Genomic DNA, 22,460 nt, shown 5'->3' with positions numbered 1-22,460 from the left:
TTAAGACTTGGACACTATATTGATGATAATAGGCAGGACTGCCAGAGTTCTGCAGCACATTGAAGCTAATTTGTTCAGCATCCTCATCAAATTCTGCAGCATGAAGATTCTACACCAAGTCTGTCCTGTGTTTGGAGACAGACTTGTTGCAGATCTACTTTTGCAATACTGTACAAAAAGTGCTAAACTGGTGGATTTTCTTCTGGGAAAAGTTGTGCATTTTTAAATGCAGATTACCATTCTTAGCCTTAAATGTTGCTTAGCTGTTTACAGTAATAGCTGACACTCAACATTTCGGTGTCTCATCTGACTTTTAAAATACTCTGGTGCGACTGCTAGGTGGTAAGTGGCTGTGATTTGTTTAATGGTTGATGAATATCTGGTATACCAATGAAATGGTGCCAGTTGACACCAATCTATCAATCATTATTTATTTGCAATTTGTTAATCTCCATGCATTTTACACTTTCACAGTTGCCTGCTATACTGGACTCAGTCTCTGGATGTTTTGATTTGCTGCCAATAGATGTTACTAGTGCCCTTATTTACACCGTATGCTAGCTACCACTAATGACTATTAAAATATAACACCTCTATTTGTATGTTTAGCAATAGATACATTGTCAGCTGGCTGTTCGCTCTGGTAATTTCCTACTTCATTAACTTGAAAAGCATTTTTTGAACTTCTATCAGATGCCTGTGCACACGCTTGATTTCTTTCTAAACTGGAAAACTTGTGAATTTACACTAATTAGTCAACCTCAGTCATTTAAAAGAGCTGCATGATGTTTCCTTAGATTTGGCAAGCAATTTTGTAATATCAAATATCGAATTCTTTGTTTCAACGTAGTGAAAGAGAAAATCTTAATTATTTATACTTGAGCCCTGAAAACAAATGGTATTGAACTTACATAGTTTTACATAGAAATTACAAAACGGCAAAAGGCCGTTGGACCTAACCAGTCTTGTATCGGTGTTTATCCTCCACATAAACAGTATGCCAAATTTCATCTCTCTGCTACGTTCCCATGTCCCTTTTATTCTCCTTTCCTTCAACCACTTATCTGACCCATTCTTAAATGTTAACTTGGTTACTGCTTCAATCACTAATTTTGGTAGTGCATTCAATCCTCTTTTTTAAAAAAAAAAAGCTTTTCCTGCTATCTGTCCTAACTGTCTTGCATTTAATCTTTGTCCCCTGGTTCTGGACCCCTGAACCACTGGAAGCAATCTGTTTTACTCTACTCTGTCCCATTGTTTAATAATTTTAAACACTTGTATCAAATCACCCTTTAATCATCTCTGTTCCAGTGAAAGCAGCCCCAATTTTTGAAGTATTTTTTTCATATTTATGTTTCCTCATACCAGACAGCATCTAGTGAATCTACACTGTACTCTCTATTACTTTAATATCTTTCATACAGTGTGGAGCCTAAAACTATGCTCAGCACTCCAACTGTAGACTTGCTAAGGTTTTATATAGATTCACCATGACATCTCTGCTTATATGCTATACCTTTTGCCATAAAGCCCAGTATTCCACTAGCTTTTTAGGGCCTTATCCATTCAAAGTACTTCATTTAATATTTTGTGAACCTGAAACCCCAAATCCCTCTGCTCGCCTACATTATCCAGTTTTTCCCCCATTCAAATTATAATCATTACTTCTTTTGCCAAAATGTACCACCTCATATTTACTGACATTGAATTTCATCTGCCACTTTTTTGCCCATTCTATTGCTTATCCAATCCTATTGCAGCTTCCTTTCGGTTCTTAATTATTTATTATACCTCCCTATTTTAATATTGTATACATATTTAAACACTACTCCCTCTAGCCCATATCCAAATCATAGGTGTACACAGTGAACAGGAGTTGAATTAGGTAGAATAGAAATGGAGATCAAGTAAGTTGGGTCCAATAACCTCAGTTTTATGTGTCTGATTTTCTCAAAGTATAAGTTTTTATTTCAGGCCTACTCTTGAAAGGTTATCTTTAGTAAACCCATTTTTTTTTTTAAAAAGCAGCCTTGTTAAATTTCGAATCAAATTTTTTTTTTTAAATTTTGGAGGTGTCCACAGCTTTCTGTGGATTAGTGTTTAAATTGACAATACATTCAGAGAACTGAAGTAGTTGCAAATGGACTAATGTGAATTGTTGTGTCTTGTATTTATTGGCACATAATATTTCCCTTGGACATGATGAACCCTACTTGGTTTGCTTCCTGTTCACTTCCAACTTCTCAAAATAATAGTGCCAAAGTCAAAAGGCTTTGCAGTATATGTGCAACAAATGATGAAAACATTGCCAAATATGTTGCTTGTTGGCCAACAATTTAGGTCATTATGAACCTTGTATCAACCACAAAAATTCATGAACAAAATCTTTTTTACACAAATGTGTCTTTATACCCTTTTAACTTGGACTTCCAGTTGCTTTTTATTGTCACGTGCAATATTTTGTGATGTAGGGAAGAAAAGAATAGCTCTGCGGTTTCTTTTCCTTTTATTGCATAAAATGTATTTAGTGTACCACTGTATTGAACTAAAAAGTACACTATCTGTGTTTTTACAGTTAAAGTGTTTCCTGATGAAAAACCTTTTCGGCTGCGAGACCGTTCAAAAGAGCGTGCTCAAAAGCCGCATATTGCAAGGAACTCTTCACATCCCCAGAAAAAAGAAAATGATAAGCCAACAAGAAGAGCTGACTATGGCAGGCAGAGAGGTTAGTGTTTTTATGTGTTTTTTTTTACTGTGGAAATCAAAACTCTGATTCTGTGTATAATTAAACTTAACGAGAGATGTACTGGCATTTTTTTTTGAAAGATTGCTTGCTGTTGCCCAAGTTTAAAAAGAGGACTAAATTAAAATGTTTTCTTGCTGCTGCCGCCTTCTGGATTAGACCAATGCTTCTATTCCCTTGATGGCTATTATTGGAAGCCCCAATCCAAATTATGTGCATTTTTACCTACTGTGTTTACAAGGTTGAATGAAATATAAGCCCCTGGTCTTGAGTATAATATGAAGATATAATATTTAAGGTGGTGGATGATTGATTTGGGCTATACTAAACATTTTGCATTGCATTAGCTAGAGCAGGGAGATTCTGCACCTGTGTAGAGCAGTTGCCACAGCAGACTTATTTAGAAAGGATTTAAGATAGAAGTACCTCTGTTTCACTGTGTAGAGTTTTCTGCTTTTTTGGAATATATGCTAGTGGGCTTATTTATAATTTTCATTTGCTATGTATGCAGATATTTTCTCCCCCAAAAAATAATTCATTGGAATTTTTTTTTATTCGTTCATGGGATGTGGGCATCGCTGGCAAGGCCTGCATTTATTACCCATCCCTAATTGCCCTTGAGAAGGTGGTGGTGAGCCGCCTTCTTGAATAGCTGCAGTCCGTGTGGTGACGGTTCTCCCACAGTGCTGTTAGGAAAGGAGTTCCAGGGTTTTGACCCAGCGACGATGAAGGAACGGTGATATATTTCCAAGTCAGGATGGTGTGTGACTTGGAGGGGCACATACAGGTGGTGTTGTTCCCATGTGCCTGCTGCTCTTGTCCTAGGTGGTAGAAGTCGCAGGTTTGGGAGGTGCTGTCGAAGAAGCCTTGGCGAGTTGCTGCAGTGCATCCTGTGGATGGCACACACTGCAGCCACAGTGCACCGGTGGTGAAGGGAGTGAATGTTTAGGGTGGTGGATGGGATGCCAATCAAGCAGGCTGCTTTGTCCTGGATTGTGTTGAGCTTCTTGAGTGTTGGAGCTGCACTCATCCAGGCAAGTGGAGAGTATTCCATCACACTCCTGACTTGTGCCTTGTAAATGGTGGAAAGGCTTTCGGGAGTCAGGAGGTGAGTCACTCGCCGCAGAATACCCAGCCTCTGACTTGCTCTTGTTGCCACGGTATTTATGTGGCTGGTCCAATTATGTTTCTGGTCAATGGTGACCCCCAGGATGTTGGTGGGGAGATTTGGCGATGGTAATGCCGTTGAATGTCAAGGGGAGGTGGTTAGACCCTCTCTTGTTGGAGATGGTCATTGCCTGGCACTTGTCTGGCACGAATGTTACTTGCCACTTATGAGCCCAAGCCTGGATGTTGTCCAGGTCTTGCTGCATGCAGGCTCGGACTGCTTCATTATCTGAGGGGTTACGAATGGAACTGAATGCTGTGCAATCATCAGCGAACATCCCCATTTCTGACCTTATGATGGAGGGAAGGTCATTGATGAAGCAGCTGAAGATGGTTGGGCCAAGGACACTGCCCTGAGGAACTCCTGCAGCAATGTCCTGGGGCTGAGTGGATTGGCCTCCAACAGCCACTACCATCTTCCTTTGTGCTAGGTATGACTCCAGCCACTGGAGAGTTTTCCCCCTGATTCCAATTGACTTCAATTTTACTAGGACTCCTTGGTGCCACACTCTGTCAAATGCTACCTTGATGTCAAGGGCAGTCACTCTCACCTCACCTCTGGAATTCAGCTCTTTTGTCCATGTTTGGACCAACGCTGTAATGAGGTCTGGTGCCGAGTGGTCCTGGCAGAACCCAAACTGAGTATCGGTGAGCCGGTTATTGGTGAGTAAGTGCCGCTTGATAGCACTGTCGACGACACCTTCCATCACTTTGCTGATGATTGAGAGTAGACTGATGGGGCGGTAATTGGCCGGATTGGATTTGTCCTGCTTTTTGTGGACAGGACATACCTGGGCAATTTTCCACATTGTCGGGTAGATGCCAGTGTTGTCGTTGTACTGGAACAGCTTGGCTAGAGGCGCAGCTAGTTCTGGAGCACAAGTCTTCAGCACTACAGCCTGGATGTTGTCGGGGCCCATAGCCTTGGCCGTTTCGAGTGCACTCAGCCGTTTCTTGATATCACGTGGAGTGAATCGAATTGGCTGAAGACTGGCTTCTGTGATGATGGGGATATCGGGAGGAGGCTGAGATGGATCGTCTACTCGGCACTTCTGGCTGAAGATGGTTGCAAACGTTCAGCCTTGTCTTTTGCACTCACGTGCTGGACTCCGCCATCATTGAGGATGGGGATGTTTACAGAGCCAGCCGCCTCCTCCCGTTAGTTGTTTAATTGTCCAACACTATTCACGACTGGATGTGGCAGGACTGCAAAGCTTTGATCTGATCCATTGGTTGTGGAATCGCTTAGCTCTGTGTATAGCATGTTGCTTCCACTGTTTAGCATGCATGTAGTCCTGAATTGTAGCTTCACCAGGTTGGCACCTCATTTTTAGGTACGCCCTGGTGCTGCTCCTGGCATGCTCTTCTACACTCCTCATTGAACCAGGGTTGATCCCCTGGCTTGTTGGTAATGGTAGAGTGAGGAATATGCCGGGCCATGAGGTTACAGATTGTGCTGGAATACAATTCTGCTGCTGCTGATGGCCCACAGTGCCTCATGGATGCCCAGTTTTGAGCTGCTCGATCTGTTCCGAATCTATCCCATTTAGCACGGTGGTAGTGCCACACAACACGTTGGATGGTGTCCTCAGTGCGAAGACGGGACTTCGTCTCCACGAGGACTGTGAGGTGGTCACTCCTACCAATACTGTCATGGACAGATGCATTTGCGACAGGTAGGTTGGTGAGGACGAGGTCAAGTAAGTTTTTTCCTCGTGTTGGTTTGCTCACCACCTGCCGCAGGCCCAGTCTGGCAGCTATGTCCTTCAGGACTCTGCCAGCTCGGTCAGTGGTGGTGCTACTGAGCCACTCTTGGTGATGGACATTGAAGTCCCCCACCCAGAGTACATTCTGTGCCCTTGCTACCCTCAGTGCTTCCTCCAAGTGGTGTTCAACATGAGGAGGACTGATTCATCAGCTGAGGGAGGACGGTAGGTATTAATCAGCAGGAGGTTTCCTTGCCCATGTTTGACCTGATGCCATGAGATTTCATGAGGTCCAGAGTCAATATTGAGGACTCCCAGGGCCACTCCTTCCTGACTGTATATCACTGTACCGCCACCTCTGGTCGGTCTGTCCTGCCGGTGGGACTGGACATGCCCAGGGATGGTGATGGAAGAGTCTGGGACGTTGGCTGATAGGTATGATTCTGTGAGTATGGCTATGTCAGGCTGTTGCTTGACTAGTCTGTGGGACAGCTCTCCCAATTTTGGCACAAGTCCCCAGATGTCGGTGAGGTGGACTTTGCAGGGTCGACTGGGCTTGGTTTGCCTTTGTCGTGTCCGGTGCCGGGTGTTCCGTCCGGTTTTATTCTTATGACTTTTTTTAGCGAGACTTTACAACAGAGTGGCTTGCTAGGCCATTTCAGAGGGCAGTTAAGAATCAACCACATTGCTGTGGGTCTGGAGTCACATATCGGCCAGACCGGATATGGACAGCTGGTTTCCTTCCCTAAAAGACATTAGTGAACCAGATGGGTTTTTACAACAATCCGGTAGTTTCATGGCCACCATTACTGATGCTAGTATTTTAATTCCAGATTTTTTTATTTAATTGAATTTAAATTCCCCAGCTGCCGAGGCGGGATTTGAACTCGTGACTGGATTATTAGTCCAGGCCTCTGGATTACTAGTCCACTATGCTACCGTACCCTTATGGATCCCAACATGTAATGAAAAGCTGCTTGCTTTTTTTCTTATAAACACATTACTAAGGAGGAAAGAGATTGACTTTTCCCAAACATTAATTTCTTGACGAGTTTTCATTTGTGTAATAATCAAATCAAAAATGTTATATTCAGTATCGTAGTATTTTTGATCTGCACTTTTGAATATTGCATGCACAAAAAAAAATCAAAAAGTAATCTGCTCAGGTGGGGTATCCATTATCTGTTGGTTGTATGTGCTTGGAGGGTCAGGCTCAGACAATTGGTTTCTCTCCTTTTTGATTCTAGAAATATCAGTAGGATAAAGAGACCATTATCTGTGCTTAATTGCAAACAATATCCTGTTAATACTGCAGAGTTTCAAATCAGATATACTGAAAGTGATCCAAGTATAACTGAGCAATTCCCTAAGAAGTACAGAATGAATTGTATTAAGGCGCAGATGTCACCACTCATTGTAGACTTATACAGAAAGACTATCTTTTCATTGGAAACAACAGGGAATGAAATACATGGAAATCACCACAACTCTCAGAATTATAATGGTCCCTGGTAAAATAAAGGGATCTGGAGATTTGGGGTCACCTATCCTTATCTATATACAGCAGAATAGATAAAGATTAATATCATCCAGGAATTTAGTTCCGTGAATTAAATTATACCACGTCCAACTCCATTGGAAATTTTCAAGAAAAAGAGCCAATTAAGCTCACGAACAGGGTTCGAGTCAGTGTAAAGGCTGTCTGTCTCTTTTTTTGCTAGACACATTTATATATGCATTTCCCCATATTTCTCAGATAATTTAAAGGTAACAGCAGACTGAGCTAAACCTATACAGGTAATACCTTATTGATCCTACAAACCATGGTCATTTGACATCATGGTGATGAGCAGAGTCAGGATCCTACTACTGTTCCTCAAAGGAGGGATTTACTGTGTTTGGGGTATAAATACTGCTTCTGAATCTGGAGACATTCTGGTTGATTGATTTATTGATTGGTACTGACTTTTGGAGTACTTTTCTTGTTCCCCAACCCCTCTCCCTCCCCATGTGGTAGATATTTGATTATCTCCTGCACAACATTCGCTAATAGGGCATATAACACAGAATTTGTAAAAGTTTGTATAGTGGTATTTCAGTTAGTCCTATCACGTGTCATATCCCATATTATGGAGTATCACCAGCAACAGTCCAAGATCATTTTAAAATTTTGTTCTGTGTGGGTTCATGAGGCAGAGAGTCAGCAGAGCTGGAGGAAGGTCACCTAACTTGTATAAAGTATCTGATTTTTGCCTTATGGGTGGATATGATTGCTATTTGTACTTTGAGATTGAACTTCACTCAAAGAGCAAGAAAGAACTAGCCTACAATAAGTAATCTCTCATTTTTAAATGCACCTTGCAGAAGTGTCATGTAATTGCTATCTATGTCTGAGATTGTACATGTATGGTGCTGGTCTGCTCTTAAACTAAGTATCACTATGTCTGTTCTTTGTTCACATTATGACCATATGTTGTTCTCTTCAGAGGACAGGTCTCCTTCAAAATCTGGAACACCACCGCATGGCAATGGTCTGAGGCATTTCTGGGATCAGCATGTTTACAATAGTCAAGGAAAAGGCCCTTCAGGTGAAGGTAGAACTACTCCACAAGCTAAGGCAACATCAGACAAATTCCTTTATGCATCTGACAGTATGCAGTATAAAAACAAAAACAGCAGCTCCACTGGATATGACACTGATAGCAGTCAAGATTCGAGGGACAAGGGCAATGGTAGGAGTAGGAGTAAGGGTAAAGTTTGGAAACCCTCACGGGAAACACTGAATGTGGACAGTATTTTTGAGGAAGGAAACAAAAGACAAGGCAGTCCAAAGCACAAGTTAAGCTCTTCTGACCAGCAACTGCATAGCAAAGGACAGAACACTAATGATTTATTGAGTGAGAGCCGAAAGCAGAAAGGATTAATGACTATATATGAAGATGAATTCACACAAGGAAGTGGATGTTCTTCAGTGGAAGTTGATGGAAAAGCCAATCTAGAAAATGAAAAAAACAATGTCAATGAAAACTTAAAAGTCCGTAATGCTAGTTGTCAGGTGCAGAGGATTAAATTCGGGTATGACAACAGTGATCAACTCGGCAATGGCTCCACTAATCACGACTCTCTGGGCATAGAAGCTTTCAATGAAAAACACTTGAAGAATATCCAAGATGTACTTTCTAATAGGTAACTCTTGTTTTTATTTTCAGACTGACCTAGTGTTATCAGATGTAATTTTAAAAATATACTATAACTCAAGTGGTAAAATTGTGGTTTTTGCATTCAGATAAATTTTGTTGCATTTCATGCCATTTCTTTAGTTCAAGGCCTCTATCCATCTGTGATACATTAAAAAATCTTACATCTGTGCACACTTCCTGCCTGCCCAACTTGGCTTCCTATTGTTACATTTTTGCCACACATTTTGTGTCAACTTTTTCCTTTTTGAATTCCTCTATCCACATTTAGAACGGGATTCTCCAATATGTAACCAGCTGATTGTGCAACTGCCGGTGCTTGTGGTGGAAGTTTCAGTGCCGTCTATAGCAGCTGAGCTGCAGTGCTACATATTTTGAAATTATTTATCTCCTTTTCAAATTAATTTTAAATTTGTAGTTTTTATTTTATATGTAGTATATCAATGTACATTATTCATTTCTTTTTGTGGGGGGGTGGGGGAGGCAAAATCCTGCTGTTGCTGCTGCACCCGCTCCCAATTGTCCATTCTTTCCTGTTCTGCCCATCGTTCCTCTCTCCGTATTGTCCTCTTCCTCTCTCTCTCCTCTCGTACACTCTTCTCTGCCGTTTGTCATGCTGCAAGTATACCCTGCCAGTGGAGGAGCAGCTGTGTGACAAATTTACATAAGAATTTAGAGTGGGAATATAAAAATAAAGATAGAATGTATGACTTTGAAATGGGGTCTGAATTACGTCTGTATTCCCAGGTCCACTTAACTGTTGCCTTCTAAACCTGCTTCATCTGAAGACTACACTTGGTCTCGACTCTCCGTCTGTAATGTCACAAGGGATCAACTAATCTATAATATGTTGAACATCCACTTGCATATTTTTGTCAATTTTTTCTTAGTTTGCTATATGCTCATTTGTAATGGGTTTAGCCTTTAATTTGTCACGCTGAATACACAATCAATTTGCAGTGAGGGGAATTTGAAAACTTTCTCTCAGACCTCTGATGCCATCTTGCTTTTTTAATGAAATTTCAGAAGATAAGTATTTCACTTCTTCAGATAAACATTTTAACTTAAGTTTTGATTTTAAAAAAAATAAATATACTTATTTAAACTTTTACTTTCGTAATGAGTTTAATAATTTGATAGTTTCAGGAGCCTTGGGAATCACATTCGCCCACCAACTCCCCATCGCCTCCTTTCTTTGCCTGCCCATGGGCTCTCCCAAGTATAAATTTACATTTCTTTACATGCAATTAAGTAATTTTAATATAGTCCTGTTTTGGTGGGCTGCTCCTTTGTCTGCTCACATCCTGCTCCGCCTCGCGCTAGCAGTATTTTTTCACTCGCAGCCTAATCATGTCCCACCACCGCTTCCAAAGCTTTTGCAGGCCAAATTGGTTTGCCCACTCTCAGGCCTATCTTCATCCCACTCCGCCTACGACTGCCATGCCAGATTTGTTCACTGACTCTTGAGGCTGTTGGCATCCTGCTGCCACTTCTGAGTACCAAGACAAATTTCTTCACCTGGTTGCAGATTTGTCAACGTCCTGCTGTTTCTCACTTAGAGAGAGTAGGGGATAAGTCAGGGGTCATACCAGGGTTAGCTGCCATAATAGGGAGTGATGGGTAATGAGCCGGAGCACAGGCTATAGAGGTGACTGCTGCAATGGGAACATCAGAAAAACTCTGCTAGGATAAGGAGGGGTTGATGGCAACGGGTAAGTGTAGGGGAGGCAATAGTAGTGAGACAATAACAGATGAGCACGAAGGAAATGGAAAGGTTGTACAGGGAGGGAAAACGATACAGGAACCACAAAGTAGATAGGTTCTGAGGTCATGGAGCATGGCTAACAAGGGCAAGTTATGATGATGCAAGGCAGAAAAGTACAGTTTCAAACAATCGAGGGCATGTTATGAATTGTTAGGGAACAGGATGCGTGTCCCCTGACCACATCCTTTGCCCCACAACCTGAAACTATCCTCAAACTGAGATAGGACACTCTGAACCCCCAAATGCACCCTACAGCCCTGTTTGCGTCCACTTCATACAACGTTTTTTACTCCCACTCCTGATATTTGTATTTTTTTTTCCTAGGATGCACTTTTCTCTTTTTGTAGTCTTGTACTACTTCTGTTTTGTAAATCTTGCTCCTCACCTTTTGTATTTTTTGGCTCCAGTCCTATTATTTCTATACTTTTTTGTGTTGTTCCCAATTTTTTTGGTTTATGCTCTTTGCTTTTGCTCCTGCTCTTGGTCAGTCTTGTTTTTTTACTGTTAGTACCTGTTATGAATTTGGATCTGCCATGATTACATGCTCAAGTTCACTGGTGTCAGTCACTCCTTTAAACAGTCTGAGCATCTCACTTTTCAAGGAGTTGGCCCACACTGCCCTATATTTACTTGCCTGATAGTGGGAGTAGGGGTGTAACATTGAAACCTCTTGTGACCTAAACCTGATATCCATGTCTTTTGTACATGTATTTCTTCAGTCGCTCCAAAGGCAGCTTAAGTTAACACTAGGTGTTAACTTTATTCCACAGAAAGATGAAGGTGGTTATCATCCGATTCAGTTAGTTCAATTGATACAACTTCTGTCTACATAATAACATAAAAATAATGAATATGGTACACTGCCTCATTGCCATAGGACATCTTGCTTGACTTAAACAGACTAACTTCTCTGCATTCTAATGTTTTATGCTGGCCTTTCCTGGGGCATCTTTGCTTCAGCTGCAGCTTCTTTTGCAAATGTTAAACTGTTTTTTAGATGTCTGATATTCTGCTTTATTTCAAGGCTAGATCATTAGCATCTTAACTACCTATTGTCTTGCACCCCATTTTTTGTTAATTATAGTATTACACTATACTTTCAAAACAACATTAAAAGTATCATTATTCCCCCCCCCCCCCCCACCGCCCCAAATCCTTTTTGTGGAAAAATGGTCAAAATATCCTGACACATAACTGTACTACTTCCCAGTATTTCTCTTTTATAAGTACAGCTCTCCTCTGCTTTTAACTCCTGCTCCCAGTGTTTGTTTCCTTTTAATCATGTTCCCACCCTAGAAATGTTTTTGCTCCCACTGCCAGTGTTTCTATTTCTTAGTCCTGCTCTTAATTGCTATTCTTCTGTTTTAATCCTACATTCACTTTTGTGCTTTTTAAAAATAATTTGCTGTTAAACATACCAAGATTCACCTCCCCAAAATTATTATTTCTACCTTTCCCTCTTTGTTTTCCCTCACCTTTCCCTTAATTGTAACTGTATTCTTTCCTGCTTAGACTTAATCCCACTAACACTAATTGTGCTCACTACCGCCAAATTATCTGAAATGCTTTAAATTTTCTTCCTCTCAACTATTATCATCCACTTGCCACCACAACCTCTCTTCCATTCATTGCTACCAACCCCTCCATAGTCCACTTTTCCTCTTCTTTCCTCCCCCAATATTCCACCACTTGTAACTTGGCACTTCCATTCAAATCATCACAGCAACAGACACTCTCAAATATTAAATGTTCTTTAATTATATTATTAATGTACAAAATACTATATACAATTTATGTTCAATAGTTTATATACACAAATATTCCACTTTTTAAACATATATCGATACACTACGTAAATAAATACATTTTATTTACAATTTTTATATTTCATTGTTGTTTTATGCCTTTTTTCCAAATCTCTAATAGAATCAAAACTTTCTCGTATACAGTTTCATCTCTATTTTCAACTGCTTAAATTCATTTTATTATAATTCCTATAAAGCTCCATAATGGCACGTTCTCCTTTATACGTTCTAATTCCCCTGTTCTCACCAAACAACATTTTCCTGCAAGCAGCACCATGACAGATTGACTAGTTTTATATATATATATATATATATATATATATATACAAACAAACTTCTTGCATCTACAAAGAATTACTTCATGATATCACGTTTTCATTACTTTGTCATTTTTTTCATTATAAATTCCTGTGACCACATTTATAATCAAAGCTGTTTCTGTGAACTTGTCACAATGTAATCACACCCTCCTGTCAGTGGATGCACTGTACTGCCTCAGTTTTGCATCTCCCAGCTCCTCAGCCAGTACTGCAGAGAAATTCTTATGCACCCAACTCCACTTCTCTGCTTCCTTTAACTATAAATAGTATCAAATCAAAATATTGTATTTTTTTTTAAAAGGACAAAATGAATGACCTGAATCCAGTCTTGGATGAGCCACAATTTCCTCTAGTTAAACGTTGGAAGCCTGAAGCGATCGACTTCTGCCCCCGCCACAAACTTTGTTTTCTTGCCACTGATTGCACCCGCTCCTCCACCCCCACCCCCAGCCACTGCCTCAGGTTGAACTAGACTGTTCGCAACCTCAGCTTTTTTTCTGATCCCACATCCTTTCCATCGCAAAGACTGCGTACCTCCACCTCAGTAACATTGCCTCTTCTGCCCCTGCCTCAGCCCATATGCTGCTGAAACTGTCATGCATACCTCCGGTCACCTCCAGACTTTAAAGCAGGAGGGTGTAAATACAGAATGACAAGTTTAAAAAGGCACTTTCTATTATAAATGTGGATTTAGGAATTTAGAATGGAAATAGATAACAAAGACAGAATGTATGACTTGAAAACAAGAACTGAATTACATCTGAACACCCTGATCCAAATCTCTCCATCTACCCTTTGTAATCTTGAACTCATCTAAAACTCCGCTGCCTATATCCTATCCTATGCCAAGTCTTGCTCACTCATCACTCCCATCCTTGCTAACATTGGCTTCTGATCCTGTTAATGCCTCCAATATAAAATTCTCATCCGTTTGTTTAAATCCTTTCATGGCCTTGCCCATTGCTAGCTCTGTAATCCCCTCCAGTTAACAACTCCCCTCCAGAACTCGCCGTTCCTCCGACTCTGGCCTCTTGTACAGCTCTCCCTCCCTTCGATCCACTGTTACCAGCCTTGCCTTCAGCCGCCTACGCCCTGTGCTCTGGAATTCTTGCCCTAAACCTCTATACTTCTCCACTTTCCTCTCCTTTTAAATCTCTGCTTAAAACTCACCTCTTTGATCAAGCTGATCGTCACCCTTCCTAATATCTCCTCCTTTGGCTCACTGTTCATTTTTGTCTGATTATGTCTCCGTGAAGCATCGTAGGTGTTTTTCTCTGTTAAAGGCACTATGTAAGTGCAAGATGCTGATGCTTAAAATGGAAGGTGACTTGCATCTCTGTGCCCTGATTCAATTCTTCCTTGCTTTCTAACCCTGCTTCACCCGAAGACAACACTTGGTCTTGACTCAGTATGTGCAATCGACTAGTAATACATTGAGCATCTTGATTCTGTGTGCACTTCCTATCCACTTTCCTGTTTTAAATTGCTATACCACATTTATAATGGAAACTGACATTAGACTGCAATTACACACTTCTGCCAGTAAAGGTGCTGCACCGCCACCACTAACAGGAGGGTGTAATTACAGAATGACAAATTTAAATAGGCACTTTCTATTATAAATGTGGATTTAGGAATTTAGAATGGAAATAGATAACAAAGACAGAATGTATGACTTGAAAACAAGAACTGAATTATATCTGAACACCCTGATCCAAATCTCCCCTGCCTTCTAACCCTGCTTCACCGGAAGACTACAATTGGTCTTGACTCTTGTGTGCAATCGCAAGGGAAATCAACTATAAAATATTTTTTTAAAATTGCACCTGTGTGGTCTTCACATCAATTTTTTCCATTATACATTCATGGGGTTAAAGATGGGACCAATGTTTTCTTTCTACTCCCAACACCAATTCTAGATGAGAAACTGCATAATTCAGCAATATGATGCTGGGGACTCTCACCCATTTAGAAGTGGATTGAGGTTAACATAATTTCAGTCAGAGCCTTGCAACCAATAGAGAATGAAGACTTTAGTTCCACCACCCTGGAATGCATTTAAATCTGAGTTTGAGGAGAAGGCATTATACTGACTTGCTCTGCTGCCTAGTTTCATCTATTCCCAAACTTTATTATATGATTGTGTCGTCACTCTGGTTGTAAATGTTCAGGACTTAAAAAAAAAACACACCACATACAAATAGATGTTAGAAATTGGGTCTGATTTCATGGAATGCATGTCTGTAACTTTATTTGACACACAAATGTAACTGCAAATCAGGGGGAGAAAATCAATTTATGAATTGCACGACAATATGGTATTTGGAACATCCTCTTAATTAAAATATAGAGAAGTAAACAGCATAGCTGGTATATCATGTTCAAATAAATTGTGTAGGTAGTTGAGTACTTTGTACCTGCATGATTTGGGTGAAAGTCAAAAGCATCTGATCAATTCAAATTACTGCATGTAGTGGAGCCTGGTGTCACCTAAAGTTAAAGGATTGCCTGAATTAATAACTTAAATGCTCCTGGGAGTTTACATCTAAGTTTTCTATTTTATGTATTTTAGGGATCAACAAGCATTACACAAACCTGATGCACGTCCCAATCTGTTGCACAGTAGGTTTCCGGTTAATGAAGGTAAGGTTTGTCCTTTTATTATTTATTTTTGTATCGTACTGTGATGTTACATAACTTGGAGTCATAAACTTTTATAAAATATTTTGTGAACTATAAGCAGGAGTAATTACATTAAAATTAAAGTAATTAAAATAGGCCTTAAAGCAGTTTGATACATTGGCAGATGAAATTGCAAGTTGACAAAATTGCATACAACATTGGGGAGAAAATTGTACAATTGCTATTGTTGGATTTTAATTCTAGTGTGTCTGATTTATATGGAAAAGGCTGTATACTATCCTTTTTCATGACTCCCTCCACTAACCATCCAGCTAAATGCACTCTTCTGCTGATTCCTCTCTACATTTATCAACTTCCTTCAGATTGCATTTCAAATTATTTTTTGATATATACTCTTGGTATTTAATAATCATCCGATATTTCCAAAGAATGCAAAGACACTCTCTGTTTTACATGATGATAAATAACCCCTCTTTTTGAAATTTAGATCTTTCTACAGTACTAGTTTATCACTCTTTTTCATAACTATATCCTCATCCCTGGTATCATCCTAGTGAATCTATATTGACTCCATAGCTCTAATATCCTTTTGTTAATGAGGTACCCAAAATTACTTATACTAGGGAGGATGTGAAGGCCTTAGAGAGGATGCAGAAAAAAATTACTAGGTTCCAGGGATGAGAGACTTCAGTTACGTGGATAGACTGGAGAAGTGGGGGGATCTTCACCTTAGAACAGAGAAGGTTGAGAGGAAATTTGATAGAGGTATTTAAAATCATAACTGGTTTAAATAAAGTAAATAGAGAAACTGCTCCCATTGGTGGAAGGGTCGAGAACCAGAAAACAGATTTAAGGTGGTTGACAAAAGAACCAAAGGCGACATGAGGAAAAACTTTTTTACGCAGCGAGTAGTTATGATCTGGAATGCGCAGCCTGAAAGGGTGGTGGACGCAATTCAACCATGGCTTTCAAAAAGGAATTGGATAAATATTTGAAGAGAAAAAATTTGCAGGAATACAGGGAAAGAGCAGGGGAATGGGATTAACTGGATTGGTCTTGCGTAGAGCCAGCATGGACTCGATGGGCCGAATGGCTTCCTTCCATGCTGTAACGATTCTATGATTCTGGTACTCCATTACCTTGCTTTTATATTCAGTTACCTTATATATTAAACCTAGAATCCCATTTTTATCATTTTCCACCTGCAATGCAGCTTTTAAAGATTTGTTTCTTCGCACTTCGAGATCTGTTCCTCCAGCCCAATAAAATTTTTACAAATTAACTTATATTTCTAGTCTGTTTTTCCAATATGTGCTACATCACCTTTATCTATATTGATCTACATTTGCCCCATAGCTACACAATCTCTTAATTTCTCTGCCTAAATTTAACCACATTTTACAGTAACATTTACGTTGGAGTAAAATCCAGAATTATTAATGCAAATATATAGGTGTTATTAAAGTATATAAATGTCTTCAATTTAGCTGATCTGTTCAGATAAAATTTTAAACTTTGTGAAATATTCTACTTTTTTTTTCTAGGATTCTACAATATTCAATGCCCTGATACAATAAAATATTGAAAAACCTCATGTGCTACATTCCATAAAAAGTTAAATTCAAACAAAAAATGATTTGCCTTTCACGCATGCACAGTTGTAATGGATAGAATGAAACATAACATGCATCATTAGAAATTGGATTCAAAAACTTGGAGGTGAAGTTTAGGATGAGTACTTTGTTCAAAATATCTATTCTAACTTTCGTTTAAAAAACTCCATTTTATTTTCTATATAGAATGGAGGAGTACCTTGATCAAAAATTACTCTATTTAGACTTTGCTTCCCCTTTAAAGGTTTTCAAAATGGATACATTATTCAATAACGTGATAGTTATCAAATCAATGTTGCATGATTAGCCCCAAATATCTTGTCTAAACATTGTACAACTTCAGATGAAAACTAGTTGATCTCTAGTGGCATTGCTCATGCGGAGAATGGAGCATTGGTATGGAATGTGGGAGTACAGAAAGGCCCAGCATTAATGCTGCAAGAGTACAGATGAGGAAAGGGAGCTGGAGGCAAGAAAAAGTAAAAGGTAGGGAAGAGTGAGTGAGGACAGCAACCAGAGAGGGTTGGGGGGGGGGGGGGGTGGGGGCTATAGACATAAACATGGCCGATTTTCTTTGTTAGTGGGTCTCTTGTCTTATTGTTCTGCATTAGCCACAGGATCCATAGCAGCATGAGCCAAACTGCTCACAACTGTATTTTTAAAAAATAGCGTGGATTAATGTTAGAAATACATTTTTCTTTTACGATACCAAGTCCTAAATCCAATGAACTGTAACACAAAAACACTGAAGCAACTGTTAGATTATTTGTACTATGCATCTCATTTCTTTTTGGTGTGCTGCCAAACAATGTTCCTTTACAAATTGAATTACTGTTTTTTTAAATTGCATTGTCATTTGAACACTTCTGATCAGCAAAAGCAAAATACCACAGATGCTGGAAATCTGAAATAAAAACAGAAAATGCTGGAAATACTGAACAAGTCAGGCAGCATCTGTGGAGAAAGAAACAGTTAACATTTCAGGTCAATGACCTTTCGTCAAAACTGGAAGGAGTTGAAGATTAAACAGTTTTGAAGCAAGTACAGAGCCAGGCGAGGGGAGGAAAGAATATAAGGGAAGGTCTCTGATAGGTTGGAGGGCAGGAGTGATTAAATGACAAAAGGGATGATGATGCAAGCCAAGGAGGGTGGTAATGGGACAAATAAAGAAACAAAAGATGGGTCTAGAGAAGCTGTAAATGGCAACAACAGAACCATTACCAGCATCTGCTGTCTGAAAAAAATGGGAGCAGTGATTATGATCTGAAGCTATTGAAATCAATTTTGAGTCCAGAAGGTTGTAAAGTGCCTAATCGAAAGATGAGGTGCTGTTCCTCGAGCTTCCGTTGAGCTTCATTGGAACAGTGTAGGAGGCAGAGGACAGAGGTGAGAGTGGGATGGAGAATTAAAATGGCAAGGGACCAGAAGGTCAGGGTCATACTTGCGGACTGAGCAGAGGTGTTCAACAAAGTGATCACCCAATCTGCGTTTGGTCTCCCCAATGTAGAGGAGACCGCATTATGAGCAACGAATACAGTAAATTGATAGAAGAACATGTAAATTGCTGTTTCACCTGGAAGGAGTGTTTGGGGCCCTGGACAGTGGGAAGGGAGGAAGTGAAAGGGCAGGTGGAGTTGCATCTCCTGCGCTTGCAAGGGAAGGTGCCATGGGGAGGAGAGCAATTGTTCGGGGTGATGGAAGAGTGGACCAGGGTGTCACGGAGGGAACGGTCCCTTTGGAATGCTGAAAAGGGGAGAAGATGTGTTTAGTGGTGGCATTGCACTGGAAATGGTGGAGGATGATACGTTGAATGTGGAGGCTGGTGGGGTGGAAGGTGAGGACAAAGGGGCTCCTATCGTGGTTCTAGGAGGGAGTGGGAGGGGTGAGGGCAGAATTGCGGGCAATGGGACAGACACTGTCTAGGGCACTGTCAACTACAGTGGACAGGAATCCTCGATTTAGGATGAAGGAAAACATATCTGAAGCGCTGGTGTGGAAGGTAGCACCGTCGACGGAAAAACCGGGGGAATGGAATAGAGTCCTTGCAAGAAGCAGGGTGGGAGGAGGTGTAATCAAAGTAGCTGTCTGAGTCATTGGGCTTATAGTAGATACTGGTTGACAGCCTATCCTCAGAAATGGAGATAGAGAAGTAGAAAGCGGGAAAAGTCAGACTTGGACCATGTGAAGGTGAGGGAAGGGTGGAAATTGGCAACAAAGATGATGAAATTTTCCAGTTCAAGGCGCGAGCAGGAAACTGCACCGAGAGTCATCAATGTAGTGGAAAAAGAGGTGAGGGAGGGGACCTGAGTTGGACTGGAACAAAGAATGTTCCACGTATCCCACAAAAAGGCAGGCATAGCTAGGACCCATACAGGTTCCCATAGTGACACCTTTTATTTGGAGGAAGTGAGTGGAGTCAAAGGAGAAGTTGTTCAAAGTAAGAACAAATTCAGCTGGAGGAGGGTGATGGTGGATGGGCCTCAGTTCAAGGAAGAAGCGGAGGGCCCGCAGGCCATCCTGGTGAGGGATAGATGTGTAGAGGGACTGGACATCCATGGTGAAAAGAAGACAGTTAGGGCCGGGGAACTAGAAACTGTTCGTGATGGAGGGTGTCGGAAGAGTCGCGAATGTAGGTCAGAAGAGACTGGACGAGGGAAAAAAAATAGTTGATAGGAAGAAATAAATTCCCTAGGGCAAGAACAGCCTGAAACGATGGATTTACTGGGACAGTCCTGATTGTGGATCTTGGGAAGGATTGCGGGCTATGCGAGGTTGGGGGACTATGAAGTTGGAGGCCGTGGGGGGGAGGGGAAGATCTCCAGAGGAGCTGAGGTCAGTGACTGTCTGGGAAATTACAGCTTGATGTTCAGCGGTGGGGTCATGGTCCGTGGGTGATAGGAGGAGATGTCCAATGATATATCAGCAATATTGCTTACATTGACCAGTTGTTGTGACATGTCAGTTATAACTAAATTATTTTTCTTTCGGGGCACAAAGCAGATTAACACCCCCTTGTAAACTGTACGTCGCAATAGTCAATGAGCTTCTGTCCTACCCAGTCCTGACATCTGCCTATTTTAGGGGCTATCTGAGCAGCAGACTACACTTCCCTGTAAAAAATCGTTTGCTGCTTTTAGCCATGCGTGGATCTCCATGTCAGCAGAAGAGGAAAATAACGTGTCTATTTATAAAGGGTGGAATTCTGTGTGAAGTCATCTTGGCCTTAGATGAGGAGGGCATGTAGTTTGCCAACGGGCGAGTTTTTTTTTTCCAACCGGTGTTTGCAGGGCTCTGCCGCCTCCGTCTGTTGACTATATATTACTGCTTTCTAATGAAATCTATATTAATGTTACAGTATTGTTCATAAATTGCATTTGTTTAAGAACTAGTCAAAGGCTTTGTGCTAAGGGTCTGTGGATTAATGTTAGTCTGTCAGAGTTTCCCTGAATGTTTTCATAAAAATTGGTAATGAAGTCCTAAAAAAAAATCAGTTACAAATTTCTTTCTTCACTAGTTAGTTGATTTCCACACTGTTTTGCACAGTTATGTGTAACTAGTTTGAACTATTAACAAGTACCTAAATCTGCTTTGAATTTGTTCTCTTGATGATTTTAGCTGAGAATATATTGAAAGAAGAGGCAGTTGTTTCTGTCTGGATAGAAGATGATATCACTACTGCTTAATTTTTCAATAATTGTCAGTGATTAGTAATTGGAAATAATTTATTACATTTATTATATTTGTAAATTCACTAACTTATTAGCAAGGGATCAGTGCTGTGTTTGCGTCATATTTTATCTTCTGCACCCGGGTTGGTGCATTCCAGTTCCAAAACCTCCATGGCACTTATGGCATTTTATTTCCACGGGGACTGGGAATGTACTCGTGCTTTGATGACGACATTCTTTGACAGTGGATCTTCACTGACCTGAATCTAGTCTGTAACATAATGCTTCAGTAGGAATATTATATAGTATAGCACTAATGAGGCAGTCTATAGCAAATACTGAAAATCGTGTAATTGAGCAACTTTAGTTGGAGTCAGACGAAGAGTTTGATATAATGTGACATTTATATTGTATTTATTTTGTATAAATTGTGAAGTGACTGATTGATTAAGTCTTTGACAGATCTGTACATCTTGTACAAATAATTGTAAAATAATTTTTTATTGAATGGCTAACAGTTGGAAAAGGTTAGGGATAATAGGACCTAAACTTCTATGTATTTTCAATCTGCACAACATGAGAACAAAATCAGGTAGGTTTCACAAGAAAAAGAACCATTAACTGTTTAAGAAGCCTGTTGTCTGTTTGAGAGTGGACATTTCAACTAAGGAATGTTAAATTTTGGCAGTTTTCTCTTGTCAGTGTTATGACCCTGGCTACAATATGACTAATGCTGGGAAATATTGTTTCTTGCAAGGTCAGGTGTTTACCCTCAATTTTAGGTAGACCGTTAGTGAAACCTGTGTTAAGTGAACACCTGCAAAAAAAAAACAGACGCTTATTGAGACCCCCAAATAACTTGCATGGTAAAATATACAAGAGGCACTCTGAAACAATGGACAGCCTTCAATGTACCAAGCCCTTTGACAACTTAAAACATGGGATACGCAGTTCAGCGTGAGGCAGCAGTGGATTTTATGAAAGAAACAGCTTTTGATGAATAGGGAGCTCTTTATGCAGCATCCATAGGAGCAGAGAGACTGCTCTACCTCTGATATTGAATGCTTACATGGCTCTTTCCTAGGGATAGAGCAGTTTCTCTGCTGCTATGGATGCTGGGTAAAGAACTCCCTGTTCTACTGAGAATTTTTATAATCCATACAATGACCATTTTGAGGAAAAAAGGATAGCTGATGCCAGTCCCTAAGGTGTCCATAATTTACAGGTTTCACTACTAATAAGTCATGGATGAATCAAAACCTCCTCCAATTGAACATCAGGAAGACCATATCCACTTCCCTGGCCACTTGCTCAGGCCAAACTGGACCACGTGAAACCTTGACATCCTGTTCAACTCTGAGCCAACCTTCGTTCCCTACATCGTATACCTTTGCAACATTACATACCTCTGCCCCTGCTTCAGTCATGATGTGGAGATGCCGGTGATGGACTGGGGAGGACAAATGTAAGGAATCTTACAACACCAGGTTATAGTCCAACAGTTTTATTTGAAAATCACACGACGAAGGAGGTAAGCTCCGAAAGCTTGTGATTTTCAAATAAAACTGTTGGACTATAACCTGGTGTTGTAAGATTCCGTACACCTGCTTCAGTCAGTCATAGTTGCTAAAACTCATCCACACGTCACTCCATATTCAATTTCTCTACTGCTTTCCTTGCCAACCTCTTATCTTTAACCTTTCATAAACTTCAACTTATCCAAAGCACAGCCAACCATATCATGGCATACAGTAAATCCTGCTTGCCCATATCTTTCCTCCCCATCCTCACTATCTACATTGATTCCCTGTCCCCCAATGTAATAAATTTAAA

General features: G+C 40.4%; 1 protein-coding gene across 1 annotated transcript in view; it reads left to right on the top strand.

Moving 5' to 3' along the window:
• Positions 1 to 22,460, top strand: part of LOC137325611 (inactive ubiquitin carboxyl-terminal hydrolase 53-like) — a 102,481-nt gene that overhangs the window by 60,026 nt on the left and 19,995 nt on the right. Inside the window, exons 11-13 of the mRNA XM_067990880.1 lie at positions 2,576 to 2,725; positions 8,103 to 8,802; positions 15,276 to 15,346. Of these exons, the coding sequence (XP_067846981.1) occupies positions 2,576 to 2,725; positions 8,103 to 8,802; positions 15,276 to 15,346 (921 nt within the window). The remainder of the gene's footprint in view (positions 1 to 2,575; positions 2,726 to 8,102; positions 8,803 to 15,275; positions 15,347 to 22,460) is intronic.

The sequence above is a fragment of the Heptranchias perlo genome, chromosome 1, assembly GCF_035084215.1.
Source record: "Heptranchias perlo isolate sHepPer1 chromosome 1, sHepPer1.hap1, whole genome shotgun sequence".
NCBI lineage: Eukaryota > Metazoa > Chordata > Chondrichthyes > Hexanchiformes > Hexanchidae > Heptranchias > Heptranchias perlo.
The sequence above is the reverse complement of the archived record's forward strand: the minus strand, read 5'-3'. Positions and strand labels throughout refer to the sequence as shown.